The sequence below is a fragment of the Corvus kubaryi genome, unplaced genomic scaffold (assembly GCF_017639235.1).
Source record: "Corvus kubaryi isolate FWS band 111438036 unplaced genomic scaffold, C.kubaryi_AGA036_p1.0 37357, whole genome shotgun sequence".
Taxonomy (NCBI): domain Eukaryota; kingdom Metazoa; phylum Chordata; class Aves; order Passeriformes; family Corvidae; genus Corvus; species Corvus kubaryi.
The window spans coordinates 16,104,890-16,124,883 of record NW_024581117.1 but is presented as its reverse complement, the minus strand read 5'-3'; the positions used below and the strand labels follow the sequence as shown (position 1 = coordinate 16,124,883).

At 47.0% G+C, this 19,994-nt stretch overlaps 1 protein-coding gene across 2 annotated transcripts in view; it reads right to left on the bottom strand.

The window, feature by feature from the left end:
• Nucleotides 1-14,207, bottom strand: part of HK1 (hexokinase 1) — a 35,894-nt gene extending 21,687 nt beyond the window's left edge. Inside the window, exons 1-3 of one of the 2 annotated variants that reach the window (XM_042033465.1) lie at nucleotides 14,039-14,207; nucleotides 7,373-7,535; nucleotides 2,517-2,665 (exon numbers count right to left, since the gene is read on the bottom strand). In XM_042033465.1, coding sequence (XP_041889399.1) covers nucleotides 2,517-2,665; nucleotides 7,373-7,535; nucleotides 14,039-14,101 — 375 coding nt within the window. In that variant the 5' untranslated portion in view covers nucleotides 14,102-14,207. The remainder of the gene's footprint in view (nucleotides 1-2,516; nucleotides 2,666-7,372; nucleotides 7,536-14,038) is intronic. The other variant, XM_042033466.1, reaches the window with a different exon arrangement.
• Nucleotides 14,208-19,994: the final 5,787 nt, after the last annotated feature.

Here is a 19,994-nt window from a genome sequence, read left to right as displayed (position 1 = left end):
CTGGATAGTAGAGGCAACATATAGAGTTCCAGTAGAATTTCATTAAAGTAGGGACGGTGCACTGAGGAAAAATCCAAATCTTCTTTTACCCACAGATTTGCAGTAGGGAACAGTGTGAGCCAAATATTTTATCATATGTCAGAGAGATGGACAGAGTGAATGCCACAGACGAGAGGAAAGGACCTGTCTGATTTATAGAGCAACAGACCAGGCTTAATTCCCCTGACCATGAAGTTGCCTGCTCAAGCTGGGCTCCAAGAGGTCTCCACAAGGATGCATTTGGCCAGCAGACAGAAGACTTTGACAAGCAACTGAAGATCCAAGCTCAGGCTCAAGCCCCTCAATGGGGATGATTTAAGGAGCAAGGAAACCACAGTTTCAGATCAAGAGAACAGCCAAATCCATAAGCTACCCCCAGTGGTGGCAGAACACAAAGAGCAGCACCAAAATCAAGTCTCAGGCACATTCCCATTCACTGAGCTGACACAGGAGACAGGCTTCTTACAAATTTTAGACCTGCTATGACACTGCTGAAATCAACAAGAGTTTTGCCCTTGACTTTGATAGGGAACTGTCCCTGACTGGCAAAGCTGTCAGCCCATGCCTGACAGATGAACAAAAATGGAAGTCTGAATGCCATGAAGTAGAAAATATCAAAACGAGCCATGCTAGTGAGACGTGAAGCCATAAATCACAATCCTTCAATAAGCTGATTATGCACTAAGCTTTAGGAGTGTAACTTAGCAAAGTTAATGGCACAGCTTGCTGGAAATCATTAGTAGCCTACCCCACACAGGCAGTTCAGTCCAAGTATTCCACAAATCTGGCTCAGACATTTCAGAAAACCTCAAGCATATACATCAGTCATTAGCACCCAATCATCAGCTGCCTGTCTGCCTCCTGGGCATCCCCCATGCTTCCCTGTGAAGTCACACAGCAAGCACTAGATATTGTCATGGAACAACTTCAAATCCGGATGCTATTCTGATGACACTTCCAAGTTCCCCTCTTATTTTCCTGGTACTTAAATACTGTGCCCATGGGGTCAGGGGAAGCCTTGTTCTCCTTTCTTTCAGCTTAAAAGCCATGACAAAGACTATCAGCCTGAGCTCCACACTGCTGCTTCCCAACAGCCAAATGGCCTTTGGATATTGAAAAATGAAAACACAGATATGACAAAGACATGGAAAGAAAGCAGACCTGATGTCTCCCTTCCTGGCTTCTCCTTACCACCCTTATCATGTCTCCATCAAGAACCCCCTTAAGCCAGCTTGCCTTGCCTCCCCAGCACAGACACTTGAGTGTGCAGACAGCCCTGCTGCCTGTCAGTCTCCAGCTTCTGATACCCATTCATGGACAAGCAACCCTCTGCTCCCAACCTGCCTCTGAGCACCCCTGCCCTCACCAGCCACAGGCAGCTCAGCTCAGCTCCCCTCCAAAAACACCCTGTGGGAAAGCCACTACGTGACCTTTTGGCCCAAATACAAAGCAATAAGGTTAGGAAAAGTCCTTCCAGGAAGGTTATTTTACTGCTGTGGTCCAGATATCACTGGAATGATAAAAGCAATGCTTTTATCAGTTCTATTGACAAGCACTAATTGCCATCTTACACTCATGGCTGCATGAGAATGCAGCAGCACTTATTACATACAGACAATAAAGGTATCAAGGTAACTACAGAAAATATATTAAAGGTAGAAATGCTGTTCCCATAATTTTTCTCCTCTTTTGTTTATTCTTCTGAAACAAACTTTAAGTTTCCTGCAGGTCTCATACTCCTAAACAGCACCTCATTCTACTTAAAAGTGTGAAAACCTTGCTGTTTCCAACAATGAAAATTACTTGTTTTGCCTTATGCTGACACCAAGACAAATCTGCCAGTGTAATCCACTTCCTGATCATAAAAAAAAAAAAAAAATTCTTCCAAAGAACTCAATTTGAAGTCCAAGTGAATGGCTGGAAATATTTTCTATTCTTGGAACAGGGAAGACTGAAAAAAAAAAAGCCTTCCAATTATTCAGCAAAACTTACGTTGAAGCTGTGCCAAAACATTCTATCAGCTTCCCGTTATTTTTCTAATGTACTTGTACTTTTCATGAATGCTGAGTTGCTCAGACTGCCAGCACAGATATGTGGCTGTCATGGGGATTTCTATCCCTCATCTAACACTACAATTGCAGGGTTTGGTCATGTTTGTTGCTTACAAAGACTAAGTTGTTTTCCTGCTCTCCATTTGTATTCATGGAAAGTAAGTTCACTATAAAAGTCAGAATTTTTATTTCTAAGCCATCTTTTCCCTAACTTATCCAGAAGTCTCCCACATGATGACAGCAGGTCTGCAGCACCCGTGCATGCTCTGTTAAACTAAGTACTGCTTATTCATTTTCAGTATTAACACTGAAGTTCAGTTTGCATGCTGCAGGTACAACTGTTAAGATGTTAAGCTTATTCTTGTGGGAGGTTTCTAAAATCTAAGCAGCTAATCTTCAGAGAGACACCAGGGAAGAGATGCTTACCCGTGTTCCACTCCCGTGCATGATGTCTTCTGGGGTATTATAAATTTCACTTTCCATCTGCACCGTCTGCTTTTTTTCATGCGATACCTTTACCCGAAGAATTCGGAAGTAAGAACCACCAAGGTCCAGTGCAATGAAATCTCCTTTCTCTATGTGGAAAACAAGACACAAGTGATTAAAAACTGTATGCAACATAAATCTGGGAAACATCAAGCTCGGTTAAGTGCACCACCAAAGCAAATGCCCAGTCCCTACAGCAAGGAAGTTCCAGCTGCAGGACATCCACATGGATCTGATTCCATTGATCTGATTCCCCACAACTTAACATGAGCTTGTTGCAATGGCAATGCCAACCACCATTGATAGACAGGCAACTGCAATGAGGGTTTACCCGAAAAGAATCCAAAACAGTGGACAGTCTGTATCCAGATCTCATGATGAAGCTGGCAGAGCAAAGATCTCAGGAGAAAGACAAAAGAGATGCTGAAAATAGAGACAGTAAAATGAAGGGATGCCAGACCACTGACAAGCAGCCTTTTGCTGTAAATAAACCTGTGTCACTTTGGCAAATAGCATTGAGTGGTGGCTGCTCTAAAATCAACAAATTAAACACAGATATAATTAAAGTAGGAACCACCCCTTATCTCATGTCCAGAAAAGCTGAGAGTCACTGCAAACTGCAGACAGGTAAGAGAAGTCAGAGAAACAACAGCCTAAGAAACCAGCCCTGTACTGCTGCAGGAGTTACTCAGAAGTTGTGATGCCTTGCACAGAGCTCCTAATATCTGCCCAGGTGCCAGGGAAAGAGTGGGGGTACCTCCATCTCCCTCTGTGGTGGAGAGACATGAAGTCAAAGCAGTACCCTCCAATCTCCACAGACTCCAGAGCACAGCTCAGGCAACAGAGGCGTGTGGCCTGGCTATCTGAGGAATGACACCTTCAGCACCCCTGGAGACATATTTGACTGACCTGCTCATGCTATCTCACCTTATCAATGAGGGAGCAAAGACAGCGATTGTCAAAGTCTGCGAAAGGATAGTATTTAGGGAAGCAGTGTGCACAACTTTCTCACACAGGAGTGTGTGTCCAGGCTGCAGTTAATCACCAGGGCTCTTTGCAAGCATTTGTGTCTGTGCACAGCACCCCTGGGCTCACCGAGGCTGCTCAGAGGGCAGCAAAGCAGAGGCACATGGTATTCTCTCATCCTGCTTCCTCATCAGCTGTGACTTTCAGAAGGCCATTCCTAACATCTCCATTTTTCCACTCCTACCTAAATTCAAACTGGAAAAACCTCTAGCAGCTGGGAAGATTGTTTTGACATGTTACCTAAAACACACTCAGCTCCCAGAGCCTTTTGACCCCAGACTGTCACCAAAATACCAGGTATGCAATTTATCTATGAGGATCTCCAGAGCCAGACTTGCCTCTGAGATTACTCTGTCCAATCTCATATCAAAACTCCTAAAGTCTGACCTAATGATCTGTTCCTCTTCATCACCCCACGCACCTCTGGGAGCCTCATCCCACTCAGAAAAGCTGATGAACTGGACAAGGTGTCCCTCAGGACAGGATCTTTAACAGAAACAGATCAAGAGAGGCAAAAACACACTGCAAATGTCCTTATGGTTTTCCAAGGTTACAGTGTAATAGAGAAGCAAAACACTGTCATGTGAGAAACCACAAACAATAAACTCCATACACAAAAACATAGCAAAATGACAGTGGGAGCCCACAACTTCTAATACACCTCTAATTTTACTGCACTGCAATGCAACTTCTCCTCCTTGCTGCTCAAGACATGGGCAAACCCAGTTTGCCAAAACACAGATCCTGCAGTGCTTCCCTACCTGTTTCTGAGCAGCGTGGCATTAAACACTGCTTTGCACCAGTACAAATGTCATTTAAAGCATGAACATAGACAAGCTGGAGATGCAGTTCCTTTTATTTGGCTCAGCATAAAAAATTCATAACCCCCTTCACTGCAGCAAGTCCAGAAGTCAAACACTGACCACAAGTTTCTCATTAAGCCAAATACCCAAATAAGCTTTATCTTATGGGTATCATCTGTTGAGTGCAAGCCATTACCTCCAATCACTAATGGGAAAATCAACATTGGACCAGATGGCCCTTTTTCAAGCCTAAGTGCATACCTCAAACAAACACTACACTTCAGAAATATCTTCCCTGTAAATAAATTAACAGGTTAGGGTGTTTGATTTCCAGCACCATCAAGCTCATCGCAAGGTAAAAAATTATTAAGAATCATCCTTCACACTTTAAAAGATCTCTGAACTAGTGTAAAGCTTTCTGCATACAACTAGAGTTTTCTTTTAGAGTACTTAAGGAATTAAACCCAAAGCAGCAGCATTTAATCTGTGCTTTGTAACACCAAGGTGCAATCAAACCTGCTGTGAATTTATTTAGCGTTTGAAAGCATTTTGAGTTAGCTTGAGGTACCATTCTGGGCACTGTGGACAGAAAATTCTTATGGCTTTTGTGAATTAAACAACTCTGAATGAAGGGGGGAAAAAAACATGTTAACATCAACACCTCCAGAGTCTCCAGAATTACTGCTCACAAATTTCTTGTTGAAAAAGTACACAAGCAGAGATCTGAATCTAAACAACAGTATTTTTCTGAACAGTCAGCTCCCATAATAATAATTGAACTCAGAGGAAAGAGCTTACAAGGCAGTAATTAGAGACAGGCCAGAGAAAAGGGCAGGCTTTCAGCCTCTGGCTTTTACGGAGGGACAGCTGAAGGCAGAAATTGCCATCTTTGGACACATCAACACAGCCACATCCGTGAGGGGCCCCCGGAACCCTTTGCAGGAAGAGGTAAGGGGGCTCTGCGTCTGTCCTGGCTGCATCTGTGCGACGGCCAGGCCAGACATGACAGGCACACACGGGTGAGTCAGGGAAAGAAATGCCACGACACCCCCTCACAGCAAATATTGCTCATACCTGGGGTCAGAACATAACCTTTCAGAGAAAGAATGGAACGGCTCTGCCTGCTTTTCTAACACCTATCCAAAGAGGCTCTCGCCACCTACACATACAGATCACCACTGAGTTCTATAGAAATTGTCCGGGGCAAAGCACTGCCTTGCTCTAATCCATACTGCAGAGCACTGCCAGCAGGGTGCCCAACCTGGACAGGCTAGCAGGAGCCAGGCGGGCACAGGATCAAGAACTGAGAGCTCTGTACACAATACATGAGGTTCTTTTTTAAGTAGGTGCGTAATGCATGATCTGAAATTAATGCCTTGACATACAGACATGCCTATGCTCAACCAGGGCTACTCACTGCTCTGGCTCATCCTCGGTCCCAGCAGTGTTCAGCAATCTCTCACATCTCTCCTGACCATGTGCAGATCCCTGTTCTCCTGTGCCATCTCTAAGTCTTCCCAATTCATACAATGTAACAATTTTCAAAATTATTTGACTCACTGCAAGCAGCTCAGATTTGATACCCTGCAGAGCCTGACGAAGCAGGGAACTGGGGACAAGTCGCTACTCAACTGAACCCAAAACAAACATGAATGAAAAAAAAGGGATTTTGGAGCCAGTAGAAATGCTGGGATTCCACTCAAAAGCCCTCAAGTCACCTCACGTGCAAACCCTTAGTGCAACCTCTGCTGGTGACCCAGCTGTGCGTGGCAGCTTCTGGCTTTCTCAATAGGCTGCAAATTTCAACACAACATTTCAACATAACAGCCAGCAGTGCTAAATTAAGGGAAACACAGGATTCAAATACATTGTCCCTTTGGGTTTTTTCAGACAGCAAATCACATCTCAATGAAATAGCTTAAGATGGCAGAAAGCAACAGCAAAGCAGAGCTATCAAAGAATTCCACCTGCCAGACGGCAGCACAAAGTTATACAAAGCATCTGGCCTCATGTTCTTTCACCAGTAAATTCTCATTTTTAACTCAAAAAAAGAAAGCCTCAAAATAGGTAATAACTCTGTTATGCAGTTCTTGCAATTTCTGCACACAGGTAGGCACCAAACCAGTTAGTTTGTGGTAGGCACGACAGTAGTTAAACAGCTACATGAGAGGGAAATCCAGTGTTACTACTAAATAATAAACACTATCATATAATGTTTATAAATATATTTAGATACACTATATATGGTATTTTTTACAAACATCTAGTATTTTATAAGTAATAACAATAAGTAAGAGAGGCAATCCTGGCCTCAATTACCAACACAACACCTTTTTGGTGTCTGGTAGCAGTTTGTGCCGCTTTTATCTGGTACAGTGGGCATGGAAAAAACAAGTCCTGCATTTAGATGGAAAAAGCTTAGCACACCAGAGCAGCAGCTCTGGAGCCACATGCTACAGCCTCCTCAAGGTCTGTGAGCTTTCCCCCAAGACAATCTGGAAGAGGAAGCTACAAAATGCAAAATGAATGCCAGGAAACTCAAATTCAGCCTGTAATCGTTCACGCTTCCACTGGGGAAAAAGTAAGGAGAAGAGATGTTGAAGGAAACAGCAAATGACTAAATGACTTTAAGACTCTAGGTCACATGAGTGACGCATGAATCAAAAATCATTCTATGCGAAGTATTGATTGTTGGCAGACAGGCCCCAGAGTAAATGTACTGACTGATAGTGAATTGACTGCTAGAAGGGCCCTTCCATTGGCATCAAAACAGCTTTGACAAAGGAATCACAAAATCTTCCAGCATCTGCGGGAGCAGACCTGCACGCAAAGGGGAGACTGCCTTCGAAATGCTGTCCGGGCTTGCCAGGAAGTAAATCCCTCTTGTTCTTGGTCGCACATTGTGTATTTCTAACAGGTTTCCACAAAGCATACCATGTTTAATATGGAAAACACTCAGCTCCTTACCTGAACCATCAGGAATGGACCTCACAAACGTGGGAAGCATCTTCACTACGGCTGTTGGGTTAAAATCCCTGGAGAGGCCGTTCTTCATCTCTCTCCTGAAGCGAGCCATAACGTCCAACAGCGTTTCATCAGAGAGCCTCATGGCATAGAGGTACTTATCAATCTGGGAAAGACACACACCACCACGGAGTGAAAGGCTGCCCTGAGGTGCCCAAGCAGGGCTATATCTCTCCTTAATTGCAAGGATAGTGTATAGCCCCAGCATGGCCCCAGGGCTCTGGCCAAGCTGACAACACAGCCACACGCTTCATGCCTTATCTTCTCACTGAAATCATGGAAAATGTACAAGTCTAGGATCTACTGAGGTGAGCTCCATCCTACTGTTTTCCCAAGGCACCATCCAGTCCCACATCACTTTGCCTCCTCTTTTCCACACAAAACCATCTGCTCACAGCCTCAGACTACTACCTCCAGCCCTTGCCCCACTTCTCAGCTTTCCTGACTGTCCATGAGCTAAACAGCTGGAGCTAAAATCCCCTCTTTTGGCACCTTGTCCCAGCTGGGGTGATGCGGGTATCAGAGGTGCTTAGTGTTTAAAGCCTTACATTGGGAAGGACTTGCCACAGTAGTTTTGGGGCTACATCCCAGGCTGAGAAATTATTTTTATGTAGCAGACCATTTTCCCGATCCCACTCCAAAGCTGCAACAACCAGACGGTCTGGAAAGACAGAACTTGACTGTGGGCAGGTGGCACCTTCCTTCTCAAGACAAAATATCAAATTAAAAGTTGTTGACTTCTCCCCTGTGGCTTCCAATGACAGGAGCTTTCTTTACCTCCGTGGAAAAAGGAGGCAGCTCTAGTTTTCCAACAATATTGTTTTCCATAATTATTACAATCACCTTCACTGTCAGGAAGACTGAGAGATGCTTTGATGCCTGAAAAATACAACATAGCCTTGAGGGGTTCTTGCCAAACACACCTCCCACCGTTTTAACCTCAGTAGCTGGTCTATTCTTGCCTTGTTTCTTTACCTGCCTTGGAAATTTGGTTCTGCAAATGGCTCAGATCAAAACCACACCTTTGGGATCACTTTTGCTTGCAGCTTAGCAAGACTGAAAATATAAAGCCCTGCCCATGTTTTCTGTCCTCAGCAAAACTGGAAAAGCCACCTCATTTTAAAATCCAGGCCAGCTCTGTGCCAAGGCTCTGTGTGTCTCCTTGGCTGCTCTGGAAGCCTTGAGAGCAGCTCATCTCCAAGCTGGCATCACGTCTTACAAGACCAAGGCCACAATAAAACACTTTATGTGAAACATACATACACAAGTGCTCCATATACCAGGGACTTTGAGACGGAAGTGATGAATAACGCCCTTTACAAAGGAAATGCAATCAAAAGGTCATTAAACCCTAAACTGACCATAAAACCGGCACCAATTTAATTGCTCGTACAGAAAGTACTCCTGCCCATCTACTCAAGGTCTCACCAAAGACAGCATCTCCCCGAGCCAGACACCCTCGGCCATGACCCAGCACTTATTTATACAGACAAGGAAGAAGGCATGGATAGTGCTGCTGGGCACAGCTACCCAGCCCGATCCTGAACCACAGGGCTGGGGGTCCCCCTGCACCACAGGGGACACAGCCGGAGGCTGCACAAGCTGTGAAGTTTTCAATGTCATTGCTTGCAGAGGAACAATACCATGATTGATAATACCACGATGAAGTGAGACCATGCATTTTCCCCACAAACCGGTGACGTGACGGTGCAGGCGTACAGCTGAAGGGCAGAAGAGCTGAGCTCAGGTTCTCTGCAACAGAGGCCAAATGCAAGACCCAGGGCAGCATCCCCACATCCCAGCTGTGTCCTGTGCCACCCTCATGGACCGACAGCCCCTTCAGAGCAACAACCACAGCCAGTCACTGACATCATTTCCCTCCAAGAATAAAAACCTGGATGGGATGTGCCCTCCCTGCAGCCCCAAACGCTGTGGGGATAGATGCAGAAGCTGGTGTCTGGCTAAGCAAAAAGGTCTCTCCTTCGTGGCAAACCCTGCTATGGTTTTTTTTAGCAGAGTGTGTAAAGCCATGATGTCAGAGCATGAGGATATTCCCTTTTAAAGGAGGGAGGGAACCAACCTCTTTTTCAGGCTGAGCTTTCAGCAGCCCACGCTGTCGCTCAGAGGGATGATTCCCCAGATCTCCCAGAGAAAGCTACAGTAAACATCACTCACAGTCAGACCTCACCGTGCAATTAATACACCCCTCTACAAAGCCCCACTGCTGCATCCTCCTCCCAAAACCAGGGCGGAAGGATTCCCGCTCACCGAAAGCCCTGTTGTGAACGCAGGCTGTGGCGTTTGCACAGTCAGGACTGACGAGCCCATTCTCCCCACCTCTGCCCCTGTGCTGCCCTCAGCAGCGAGGGAAAACGGGAGGGAGGGCTCTTTCTGCTCCCGTGAAAGACCAATGAGCGCTGTCAGCGCCCTTACATAATTGGGCTGGACCCTCCTGCACGCAGGGAGCATCGCGTTTCATGGCACCGAGGCCATCCATCTCCACCGCCGAGATTCCCGGGGCGGGGACACTGAACCCCTGCTTGAAAAAAAATCACTCCTATGTGTTACAGCTTCCAAAACCAGGAAAAATGGAGGGGGGGAGGGTAAGGGGGAATAAAGGCCCGGTTTTTTCTCCCAGGTGCGAAGAGGGTTAGTCATTCCAGCGGTGTGGCAGAGAGGGAGTAAGCGCAGCCCTCCAAGGGAAAACTCCCAGCAAATAGCCATAAATAACTTGAGGCGGGGGGAGTCGGAGGCTGGATTATGGGATGGAGGTTTAATAACTCCCTGCTCTGCCTGCAATAAAAGCCGATCACAAAGCAAATCTCAGCCGTATGCACAGGGAAGCTGTGGAAAGAGTGGCCAGGACAGACAGGAGCTGCCGGCACCACCCAGGCAGACCCAAAGCCCCGCTGAGGCTCCCACGGGAGACTGGTGCCAGCCCTTCCCAGGGGATGGCAGAGGGCAGGAACAATTTCAGGCAAGCAGTTGTGTGGGCAAGGAGCAGAAAACACTCCTTTATTTAGCTGCCACCTTTAGATGCCCGAGGAAGGGCATCTTCCCAGAGTGCCACTATGGGAGTCCTCCAAGAGCTCAATCACTTTTTTTTCCTCTTTTTCTTAAAAAAAAAAAAAAACAAACAAACCAGAGACAGAATCTGTGAGCAATTTTTTAAAAATAGGATTTCATAATCTGAACCACATTCACATAGGAAAGACAGAGCTTGTACTTGGGGAAAAGAAGTTTCTGAAAATCCAGCCACTGCAGCAGTTATAAATAATTATAATGAAACAGGCAGCACGAAAGGCTTAAACCTACTGGCCATCCCTTAAACACATGCCTCATTCCCCGGACACTGACAACAGTCAGTGGTATCCAAGAAGAGAGAACTCCCACAATTTCAGAAATCATTAGCACCTATTTTACTGACACAGCCTTCATACCAAAACCCTTCACCAGGAAAACATTCTTCTGCAGAGCTAATCATACTCCTTTCAACATAAGGAAGATTCATCAGGAGGCAAAGCATGTTAAAACAAGTAGTTTAGACATTTTGAAATTGTTCGCGCTTACTTGAGATTTATCAGATTGGTTCCTAAAAAACCTCCATCGGGGCGGGTCACCAACACAGGGTTCTTCTTGATACTAGTTATTACATTTTATACTCCATTCCATCACGTTTTTTTCAAGGTTAAACAACATCTGAATGTCACTCCTGGACTGCAAGATCTTTTTCTTCACTCAGGTAAGACAACAAAAACATACTGTTCCCCTAACAGACAGAAACCAGGCAACACCTAGAGGCTCCCTTTGCTGGGGCCAGCTACTGCAGGTACAAACCTGTTGGAAACAAAAGACAGTTTTACAAAGCTCTCCTGCACACAAGCCAGTGGCACAGATGCCAGGGACGCTCCATGACTCTTATCCCTCAAGATGGGAGTCAGCTCTTCAGAGAAATTGGGGCCTCAGTTCAGTTTGGGCCAAGTACCCTGTCTGAGCAAGGATACTGAGCTCCTACTGCTGTCCCCAGAATGTCACAAACATTCAGGGAACAGATGTTTGCAAAAACAGCTGGATAATTTAAGCTGCTTGAACCATATGTGTATTTATGCAGTACAGGGCATCACACATGGCCAGCTTGCTGCTGCACATTAGGGTGACATGGAAGTGCCATTATGAGTGGTTTCACTGGAAAATGCTCCCTTGCAGGGGCCACAGGGTTTGTGCAATGAACAACCCCTTCCTTCAATGCTACATATCCACCCTGCCTACTCCTCCTGCTTGCCACGACTCATCTTGAGAAACATTCCAAAAATGACAAATTTGAAAAAAATCACACTGAAACTTAAGGGAGTACATACAAATCCAACAGAACCAGTACAGAAGCACTAGTTCCTAGATGCAGGGTATCCCCAGGGCCTGAAACCACCAGTCCCATTCATGGACCTCGCCAGGCTTCTCACTGTAGAAAGGCAGCTGCAGAGCATTAGTGCTACACAGAGACGGGAATCAAAAACAAGAGAAAAGAAGGTCACAAGAGAAGAAGAATGTTCAGCCTTGGCTCATCAGTACTTTTCACACCCCTCCTGTGACCCACAGCAGCATCCTGAAGGTGACCTGCCACCTGTGCCACCAAACACTGAGCCGACAGCCGTGATGGACCAGCAAGGCAGAGGAGCAACCACGGCATTCAGGAGCCCCACGGGGCAGCATGGAGAGCAGGGACAACGCCTTGGTTGGCAGCCCTCAGCCACAGCACGTACCAGCAGAAAGTGCTGCTCTTCCGGAAGCGGGGAGGAGAGGGAGGGACCTGAAATGAAGCCATGCAGACATGTATCCTAGGAGCAGCACACTGATGGAGCACAAACCTCACAAGCAGCACATTGAGATGGAGCAAGAGCACTTTTGTCCCACGGGGAACCAGGGAGTGGAGCCCACCAGCTCCCCGCAGCTGCAGGCAGCAGAGCCTCTGGCTGCCACAGACACCCTCCCCTACAGGACAGCCAAAAGTGAGGAGGACGGAGTCAATATCCGTTCCAAAAGGATACAAACAGGAAAAGATGTCTTACATCCTCTAAAAACAGTAGCCTGCTTTCTTGACTTGTCAAATGGGTATTATTTTTTTCTTTACTTTTCCAGACAAAACCAGATTGATCCATAAGAACGCTTTACAGCTCCCTGGCCAAACGGTTTCCCGTGCTGTCAGACAATAGCAGCCCCACAGTGCCAAACCAGCCTGCAATAAATAACCTCCAGAACACCGCAGAGTTTCCCTGTGCCTGCATGCTCCTCCTGTGCCTTCCCCACAGCCTTTCTGCCGCTCCTTGGCCACCACACACACTTGTGCTTATCTTGGCTTTCTAAATATAACACACACAGCAAGGCAGAGAAGGCCTTACCCAGGCATGCACGCCTGGCACCAGCAGCAGCACTCACAGATCCTCCAGGAAAAGGAACATAGTGGGTCTGGGGAGCAGGGAGAGCCACGTACGTGTGGCCAGGAGGTGCAGAACGCTGCAGGCTGAGCGCAGCCTCCGGCTCCTCGCGAGAGCCGCTGGGCGGAAAAGCAAAAGACCTGAAGCACGGAAGGAGATGCGGAAACCATGGGGAACCGGCTCAGGTTTTCTCCGAGGGAAGAGTGGGCATGGGTGAGCGTGTGTCCAGTAGGGCAGGATGGGTCACCCACACACTGGAGCTGAGGTCTCCCCAGGAACAGTCAGAAGCCCAAAGGAATGAGGTGCTCTCCTCCTGCTGGGGAGATTCTCAAGTCCCAAGAGCACTACGAATCAGTACTACTAATGCTGTCATTGAGGCTTTCCCAAAATATTTTAGGGATGCCTTCAGCCACACGCCCAGGTGGGTCACACGGCACCGCCGGAGGTGGCAGAGGGGAAGCCTCTGCTTCCTGACGTCAGCCCGGCTCATTGACATTTGCAATTATTTTCCCAATTTGTGTCCCCACATCCTAGCCCCAGGCTCCCCGCTCCCTACAGCTCTGCAGTATGCTCAGCCAGGACCTAACTGCCATGTTTTTATTTATCCTGTGCTCCGCACCCTTTTCCTTGTGGCAGTGCTCGATCCCAGGGCTGCACCAACCACACAGCAGGAACCACCTAATGCTGAAGGAAAAGAAGCCTATGGAAATGCTTCTTTTTAAGCACAACTGACAACCATTTCCTGTAAATTGCGATCCTGCAGCGGCACATAATTCAAAAACTACCTGCTCCTCGCCTGCTGAAGTAGCAATGCTCACAGGTACCCTTGGAAAGAAGGGGAAATCCCCTCTCCAGAGATGCTGGTGCCTACGAAAACCAGGAAAAGCCAGCACCTCCACCCCTCACTGCCAACCCCCCCCAAGGTCCTGCCTGACCGGCCGCTGTGCATCCATCACCCACACCCCACTCCCAGCTCCACCGGCGATGCTCTGGAGCGCTTAAACCCGGGGTTATCTCTCCTTTCTCCCGCAGCTGGGTGGCTCTGGGGACAAAGCAACAAAACCAACGTACGGATAAAAAAAAAAAAATTTAAAATATTTTTTTAAACAATTCAAAAAATAAATAAATAAAGAGTGTGGGCGGGCGGCGGCCCTCGGCCGGGGGATGTCCATCTAACCTTTTTGACCTGGTCCTCCTTCAGCTCCGTGAAGTAGTAGGCCAGGAGCTGGGCGGCGATCATCCTGCCGGCTGCAGCGGCGGCTCCGCGCACGCAGCGATGCGGGGCCCGGGGATGGCCGCGCCGAGCCGAGCCGAGCCGAGCGCCGCCCCTTCCTCCTCCTCCTCCTCCTCCGGGCTGGTCGCGGCCCCGCCCGGCGGGACGTGCCGGCTGCGCGGCGCGGCGGGGAGCGGAGCACCTCGGCACTGTTCCCGGCCCGGAGGAGCAGGAGGGCAGTGCCCTGCCGTACCCCAGAGGGGCTCTACAGCAGCCATGGAGACGGGCTGATGAAGGTTCCCTGGAGAAAAAAAAAAAAAAGAAAAGGAAAAAAACAAACAAAAAACCTTCTTGGTGGCCAAGGCCAATGGCATCCTGGCCTGTGCCAGGAATAGTGTGGGCAGCAGGACCAGGGAAGTGATTCTTCCCCGGTATGCAGCACTGGTGAGGCTGCACCTCGAGTGCAATGTCCAGTTCTGGGACCCTGAATTCAAGAAAGGTCACTGAGGTGCTGGAGCATGTCCAGAGAAGGACAAAGGAGCTGAGGAAGGGTCTGAAGCCCAAATCTGATGATGAGCAGCTGGGGGAGTTGCGGCGTTAAGTCTGGAGAAAAGGAGGCTCTGGGATACCTTCTCACTCTACAACTCCCTGACAGGAGGGTGTGGCCACGTGGGGGTCAGGCGACGGGACGAGAGGACATAGCTTTAAACTGTGCCAGCGGAGGTTTAGATTGGACTTTAGGAGGAATTTCTTCATGGAAAGGGTGGTCAGACATTGGAATGGGCTGCCCAGGGAGGTGGTGGAGTCACCTTCCCTGGAGGCATCTAAGGAAAGACTGGACCTGACACTTCATACCATGGTTTGGTTGACATGGTAGTGTTAGGCCTAGGTGGTCTCAGGCACACAGTGTGATTCTTGCAGCAATCCTGAGCAGAGCCAGGAATCAGACTCAATGATCCTTGTGGGTCCCTTCCAACTAAGGATATCCTATGATTCTGTGATAATACACTGACAGAGAGGGCCTCTCCTCCCCACATGTGCTGCTCACAATTTTGCCATGTTGGAGCACATGTCAGCAGCCCATGGGGCTCCTGGCTGCACCCTGTCCATCCACAGGGACAGGAACACACACCCATGCAGAGTGGTGATGCTGGAGGCGTGATTTGCATACAGATTGTCTACCACAGTCTAAGTGATTAAAAATCTGTTTCTTGAGTTTCCGGCTTCCTTGTCAGTGCTGCTTTAATTAAATGGTTTCACTGGCCAAAATCAAGAGCTGCTTTGGCAGACACGTTCTCCTTCAGACTGCCCTAGTCACTGCAGGCTGGGTGGGCAGGATTTCCTTCTCAGGCTCCAAGCTCAGAGAGATTTTCATCAAGTGTTTCACTGCTCTGCACGTGTCACTCCTGCTCATTTTCTTGGCAAACTAAGGAGCAAACCCTCCCGTGGTCCCTGGTGTAGCCAGGCTGCCTCTCTGCAGAACAGCGGCAGCGCCCTGCCACCAGCACAGCTGGAGCTCACGGGTGGCACAGGGACATGGCGCTGAGCTGAATCATCCCAGTGTCCAGCAACGTCACCCAATCCCTTACACAGACTGACCAAACTCTCCCTCAGATATAATTCACTGCTCAGTCACGCTCCTCCTCTTCTGCTCGTCAGAAACTATCTTTAATTCCCAGCCAGGCTTGCTCCTGTTTTCAATCCATCTGCCATCTGCTAAGCCTTGTCTTTCATCTGAAATCACTCTCCTCACTTTCGGGTGTTCGCTTTCTATAAATACACTGAAAGTAACCCTACACATTCTCAGCTTTTGCTTCACTAGGTAAGACAGTCTTAGCTCTTTTTGGTCTGAATGCTGCCTGATCCTGCTCAATTCCCACAGGTTTTATGTTAGTGGAGCTGCCTCTGCGTGAGGTTTACAAGTGCTACTATCTTCCCCCTCCAGCTCAGACACCCTAAACACCACCTACATATACAACACTCCCCTCAGTTACCTTGCTGCAGGAATGCTTATTCATTTAAAACACTTGGACACAAGCTCAAGTTGTTTTCAACTAATCTTTGACCAAATGAAAGGAATTCAAAGCATCCCCTCTGGCTCTCAAGGAAGGAATTTGAATCAGACAACTAAAATATTCACAAGTGGTCTTCTCTTTAACATGACACCTGTTGTAAAAACAGGCAAGAGGAGGACATTTGTTTTCTTTGTCTGCCAAAATTGTGACTTGGAAGTGAATTGAGAAAGTCATAGATCACAAAAGTGGCCTTTGGCTCCCCGATCATTTGTATTATAACATATTTCCAAACTCAGAAACAACAGTCTCAGGTTTCCTTTAAGAAGCAAAAAGGAAGTTCAAAACATCACTAGACAAGCCCTCTTGGTTCTGCGCAATGAAAATAAAACCTGCACACATCACAAACCCCCAGATAAATTAAACAATTAAGTATACACTGAAGCAGGAGGGGGTTCATGTGACAAAGTCTAAAGCAATTAGGGGATGGTAAAACAAGTATTGCAAATAATTGGGTTTGTCTTCAGTTGTTGAGCATGGCATTCAGGAACAATGAACTTGACAGAGTGAAAGCCACTAGAGAAAATGTAACAGTCCATCCAAGGCAAAACAGCTGCAATATTTAAATGTGTGGTATTTTTAAACTGCTCCGTACAAGGATAAGAGCACATGACCAGCTTTGATGCTGTAACCAGCACTGGGGTGAATGAGCTTTCCTCCTGCCAGAGAGCCGGAAGGAAATGTCCCTATGGACACCCCAACCCTTGGCAAGCCCTCCTTGCACTGCCAGGCCAGCAGTGAGGCACAGGTGTTATTTTTGGGGGGCCTGGGAGGAGCTGTGCACGGGCTGCCAGGCAGGAGCAACCAGCTCTTCACCTCTGCCTCCCTGAGTCTCGTGCTGCCATAGCATCGAGCCCTGGGTTTTCCCTTCCGCTTTACTGGAAGGGATCAGCTCAGCAGCCAATTAATTACCAGCACCTCACATACTCTGCCAAGCATCCAGCAGGCTGCTTTGAAAGCCAGTGTCCTTTAAGACAAATTACTGGAGGCTGAACGTGGCACTTGATGACTTGCAGCTATTTTGATTGCGCTCTAATCTTATTGGTCATGTTTAACGCTACCCAAGTGTTTCAACTGACTGAAGTAATTCTGTGAATCAGCTCTCCTGGATGTGGGTAAGATTTTTCCCCCCTCTGCCTATTTCTTCATTAAGCATACACTGCCCCTATACAAGTCTACATTCCAATTGAACTATACGAGGAGATTTTTTTGTTTAAATCTTATCACATAGTTTTGATGTACATAGCTGATAGATGCTTCCTACTTTTGTAAGAAAAAAATAAAGTTGTAGTTGTGTTTGCTGGGGTGTTTTTTAGGTGTCTGGAAAATGCTTGATCCCCTTTTCTCCCAAATTGCATTTTCCTTTCACAGTTCTCAAAGCAAAGTGAAAGAAAGCAGCATCTCTCTAATAAACAGTAAGTTCCCAGTTCATGACAGCAGCTCTGAGTAACGAAGGAAAGCTCCCATTCCAGGGTAGGAAACCAAGTGCTTGCACAGAAGAAATCACCATTCCTTTGTGCTGAACTTAGTGCAGAAGCTGCTAAGAAAATCTAAAAGCAGCAGATATATCAGTTTGATGAGCAATCCAGTCGAACCCACATTATGCAATTTCACCTTGCCAGGAGGCACGGCGAGCAGGCACTACCATACAGTCAGTCAGGATGCTCTCTCTCATGTGTTGCCCATGAAGAAACCAAGTTAGCTAGGAATGCCTTGAGGGGAGCTCATTCCATGCACAGGAAAGGCCACTCCATGTGCGGACAGAGCAGCGCACACTTAGAAAGTGGTTTTTATGCTCCTGGTGCAGCATTGCAGGAGTATGTTTCCAAAAGATGTTTTGGGCACAAAGACTAACAAGGGGTTCTGGCCTGGGTTTGGCCCATTCTTCTGCAGATGCTCCAGGGGAAGGGTGAGCTACTTTTTAATGAAGTCCCTTTGGAAAGGTTTTAGAACTACTCACCGCGCTGAGCATTTGAGGGCTGAAGACACTACACAGGGCTGTGGGTTTCGAGAATTAAATCCCTCCAAAGACAAGGCAGTATTTCTGTAAGGTGTGTACTAAGCAATTAAGGATCACAAACAGCCATGTCTAGACTCTAGACTGCGGCCGTGACGAGAGCACAGTGGAGGAGGAAGCATATCCAGCAAAGGAGGGGTATTGTCTACTGGTTCACATGGGAACAGACACTCCCGGGGCAGATGGAAATGCTCTGTGCCTCAACTCCCCATACCTGTGCCTCAGTCAGCTGTGTTGGCCTTTATTTCTTTAAACCAGGTACTGTTCTTCAGCATCAGAGGGATGCAAAGAACATAACCCCCACAAAACCAAGAAAACCAGAAAGCAGATAAACACAAGCCCCAAACTCATGGCTTACAATTAAGCCCCATTATTTGGAAGGCCTGGATGATGATTTCTTTCTCAGCCTCTTAGTGATTGCAAGGTTCATCAAGCTGGGGACAAACCTAACTATTCCATCTTTAGTTAACTGCTACTTCCAAAAGCTATGGGCTGCATGAGCAATCCTGCAAAGGACTTCCCACGTCTGCACGTATGTGGGGAAAAGAGGAAATTGCTCCCTGGAGTAACACCACCACAAAACTTGATCTCTAGCTCCTGTGTTGCACAGCAGAGCTATTCTATGCTGCTTTCCAACCCACTGAGGTTTTCCAACACAGGTCCAGCCTGCTGGCATCCCTTGGAACTGTGCATGCAAGTCCACTCACTGTGCTATTCCCTTACACACCAAAAGTGAAACACAAGTGCAATCCATCCAAACTCATCTCTTTTTTTTTCCCCTCCTGTCCCAGATATTCACCACTGCACCTTCTCTCTCTCCAGTGTCAGAAATACAACTGATTTTACATCTCTGCAAAGGAAAGCAATAACTATTCCAGTTTTCTGACTCGGCTTGGACCCTGCACTAGTTAAACATTTTTTCCATTGAGGTGAGAACTGCTGCATCAAGCAAGTATTTTTTATAGTGCATTGGTAGTAAGTCATTATTGCAGCTCATATGCCTATAAAGCAGACCATACACACACACATTTATATGCACACAGAAGCATATCAACAAACTCAGCTTGTAAGGCAATGCAAGGGCATTGGTGTTAGGGGGATGAACCCAATGTCAATGAACTGCCTTTTCTGACCAAAAGGTGAAACGTTTGCTTCATTTCATAAAACACTTCTTGACTCCAGCAAACTGAAATGAGCACAAGTGCAGATTTCTTACATCTACTAAATGTCCAGTGCTAGTAAACAATGTTAAAAGGAATGATGCTGAAGAAAGGGCAAAATACAGAGTGCAAACAGGTTTGAAATTTCAAAAGGGGATAAGTTTGAAGTATTTTCAGTTGTTCAATTCAAATCTATTATCTTCAGAAGAGGCAGTTCAATACCAATTAAAGGATGGCTGCATAACCAGCAACTCAAATAAGCAATAAGGCAGTTACAAAGATTTAAACAAAGAAAGAAAATATAACCTAATTCATTGTACTATATGGAGACAGCTTTCCTAAATCTGCTTTCAGCTCCTCACAGATCATTGAGCTCATTTGTCAAAGTTTAGCTCTAACATACCCACTATGTGGGAAGACTTGCAAAAACAAAGCCAGTCCTTCAGCCCTGCAAAAAGCAGTTAACCTCGGCAGACAGCTGGTTGCTGTGCACTGCTGTGCACTATCCCAAGAAGGCTTGAATGGCAGAGTCCAAACCAGTGTCCTTTAACGACAGCGCACCTTTGCTATGTGAGCAGTAAATCCATAACCAAGAGCTTGTACTTCCAGCGTAGGGAACACAAACTGCCCCTCTTTTTTGGCTTTCCACTAACACCAAGCAAGGTGACACC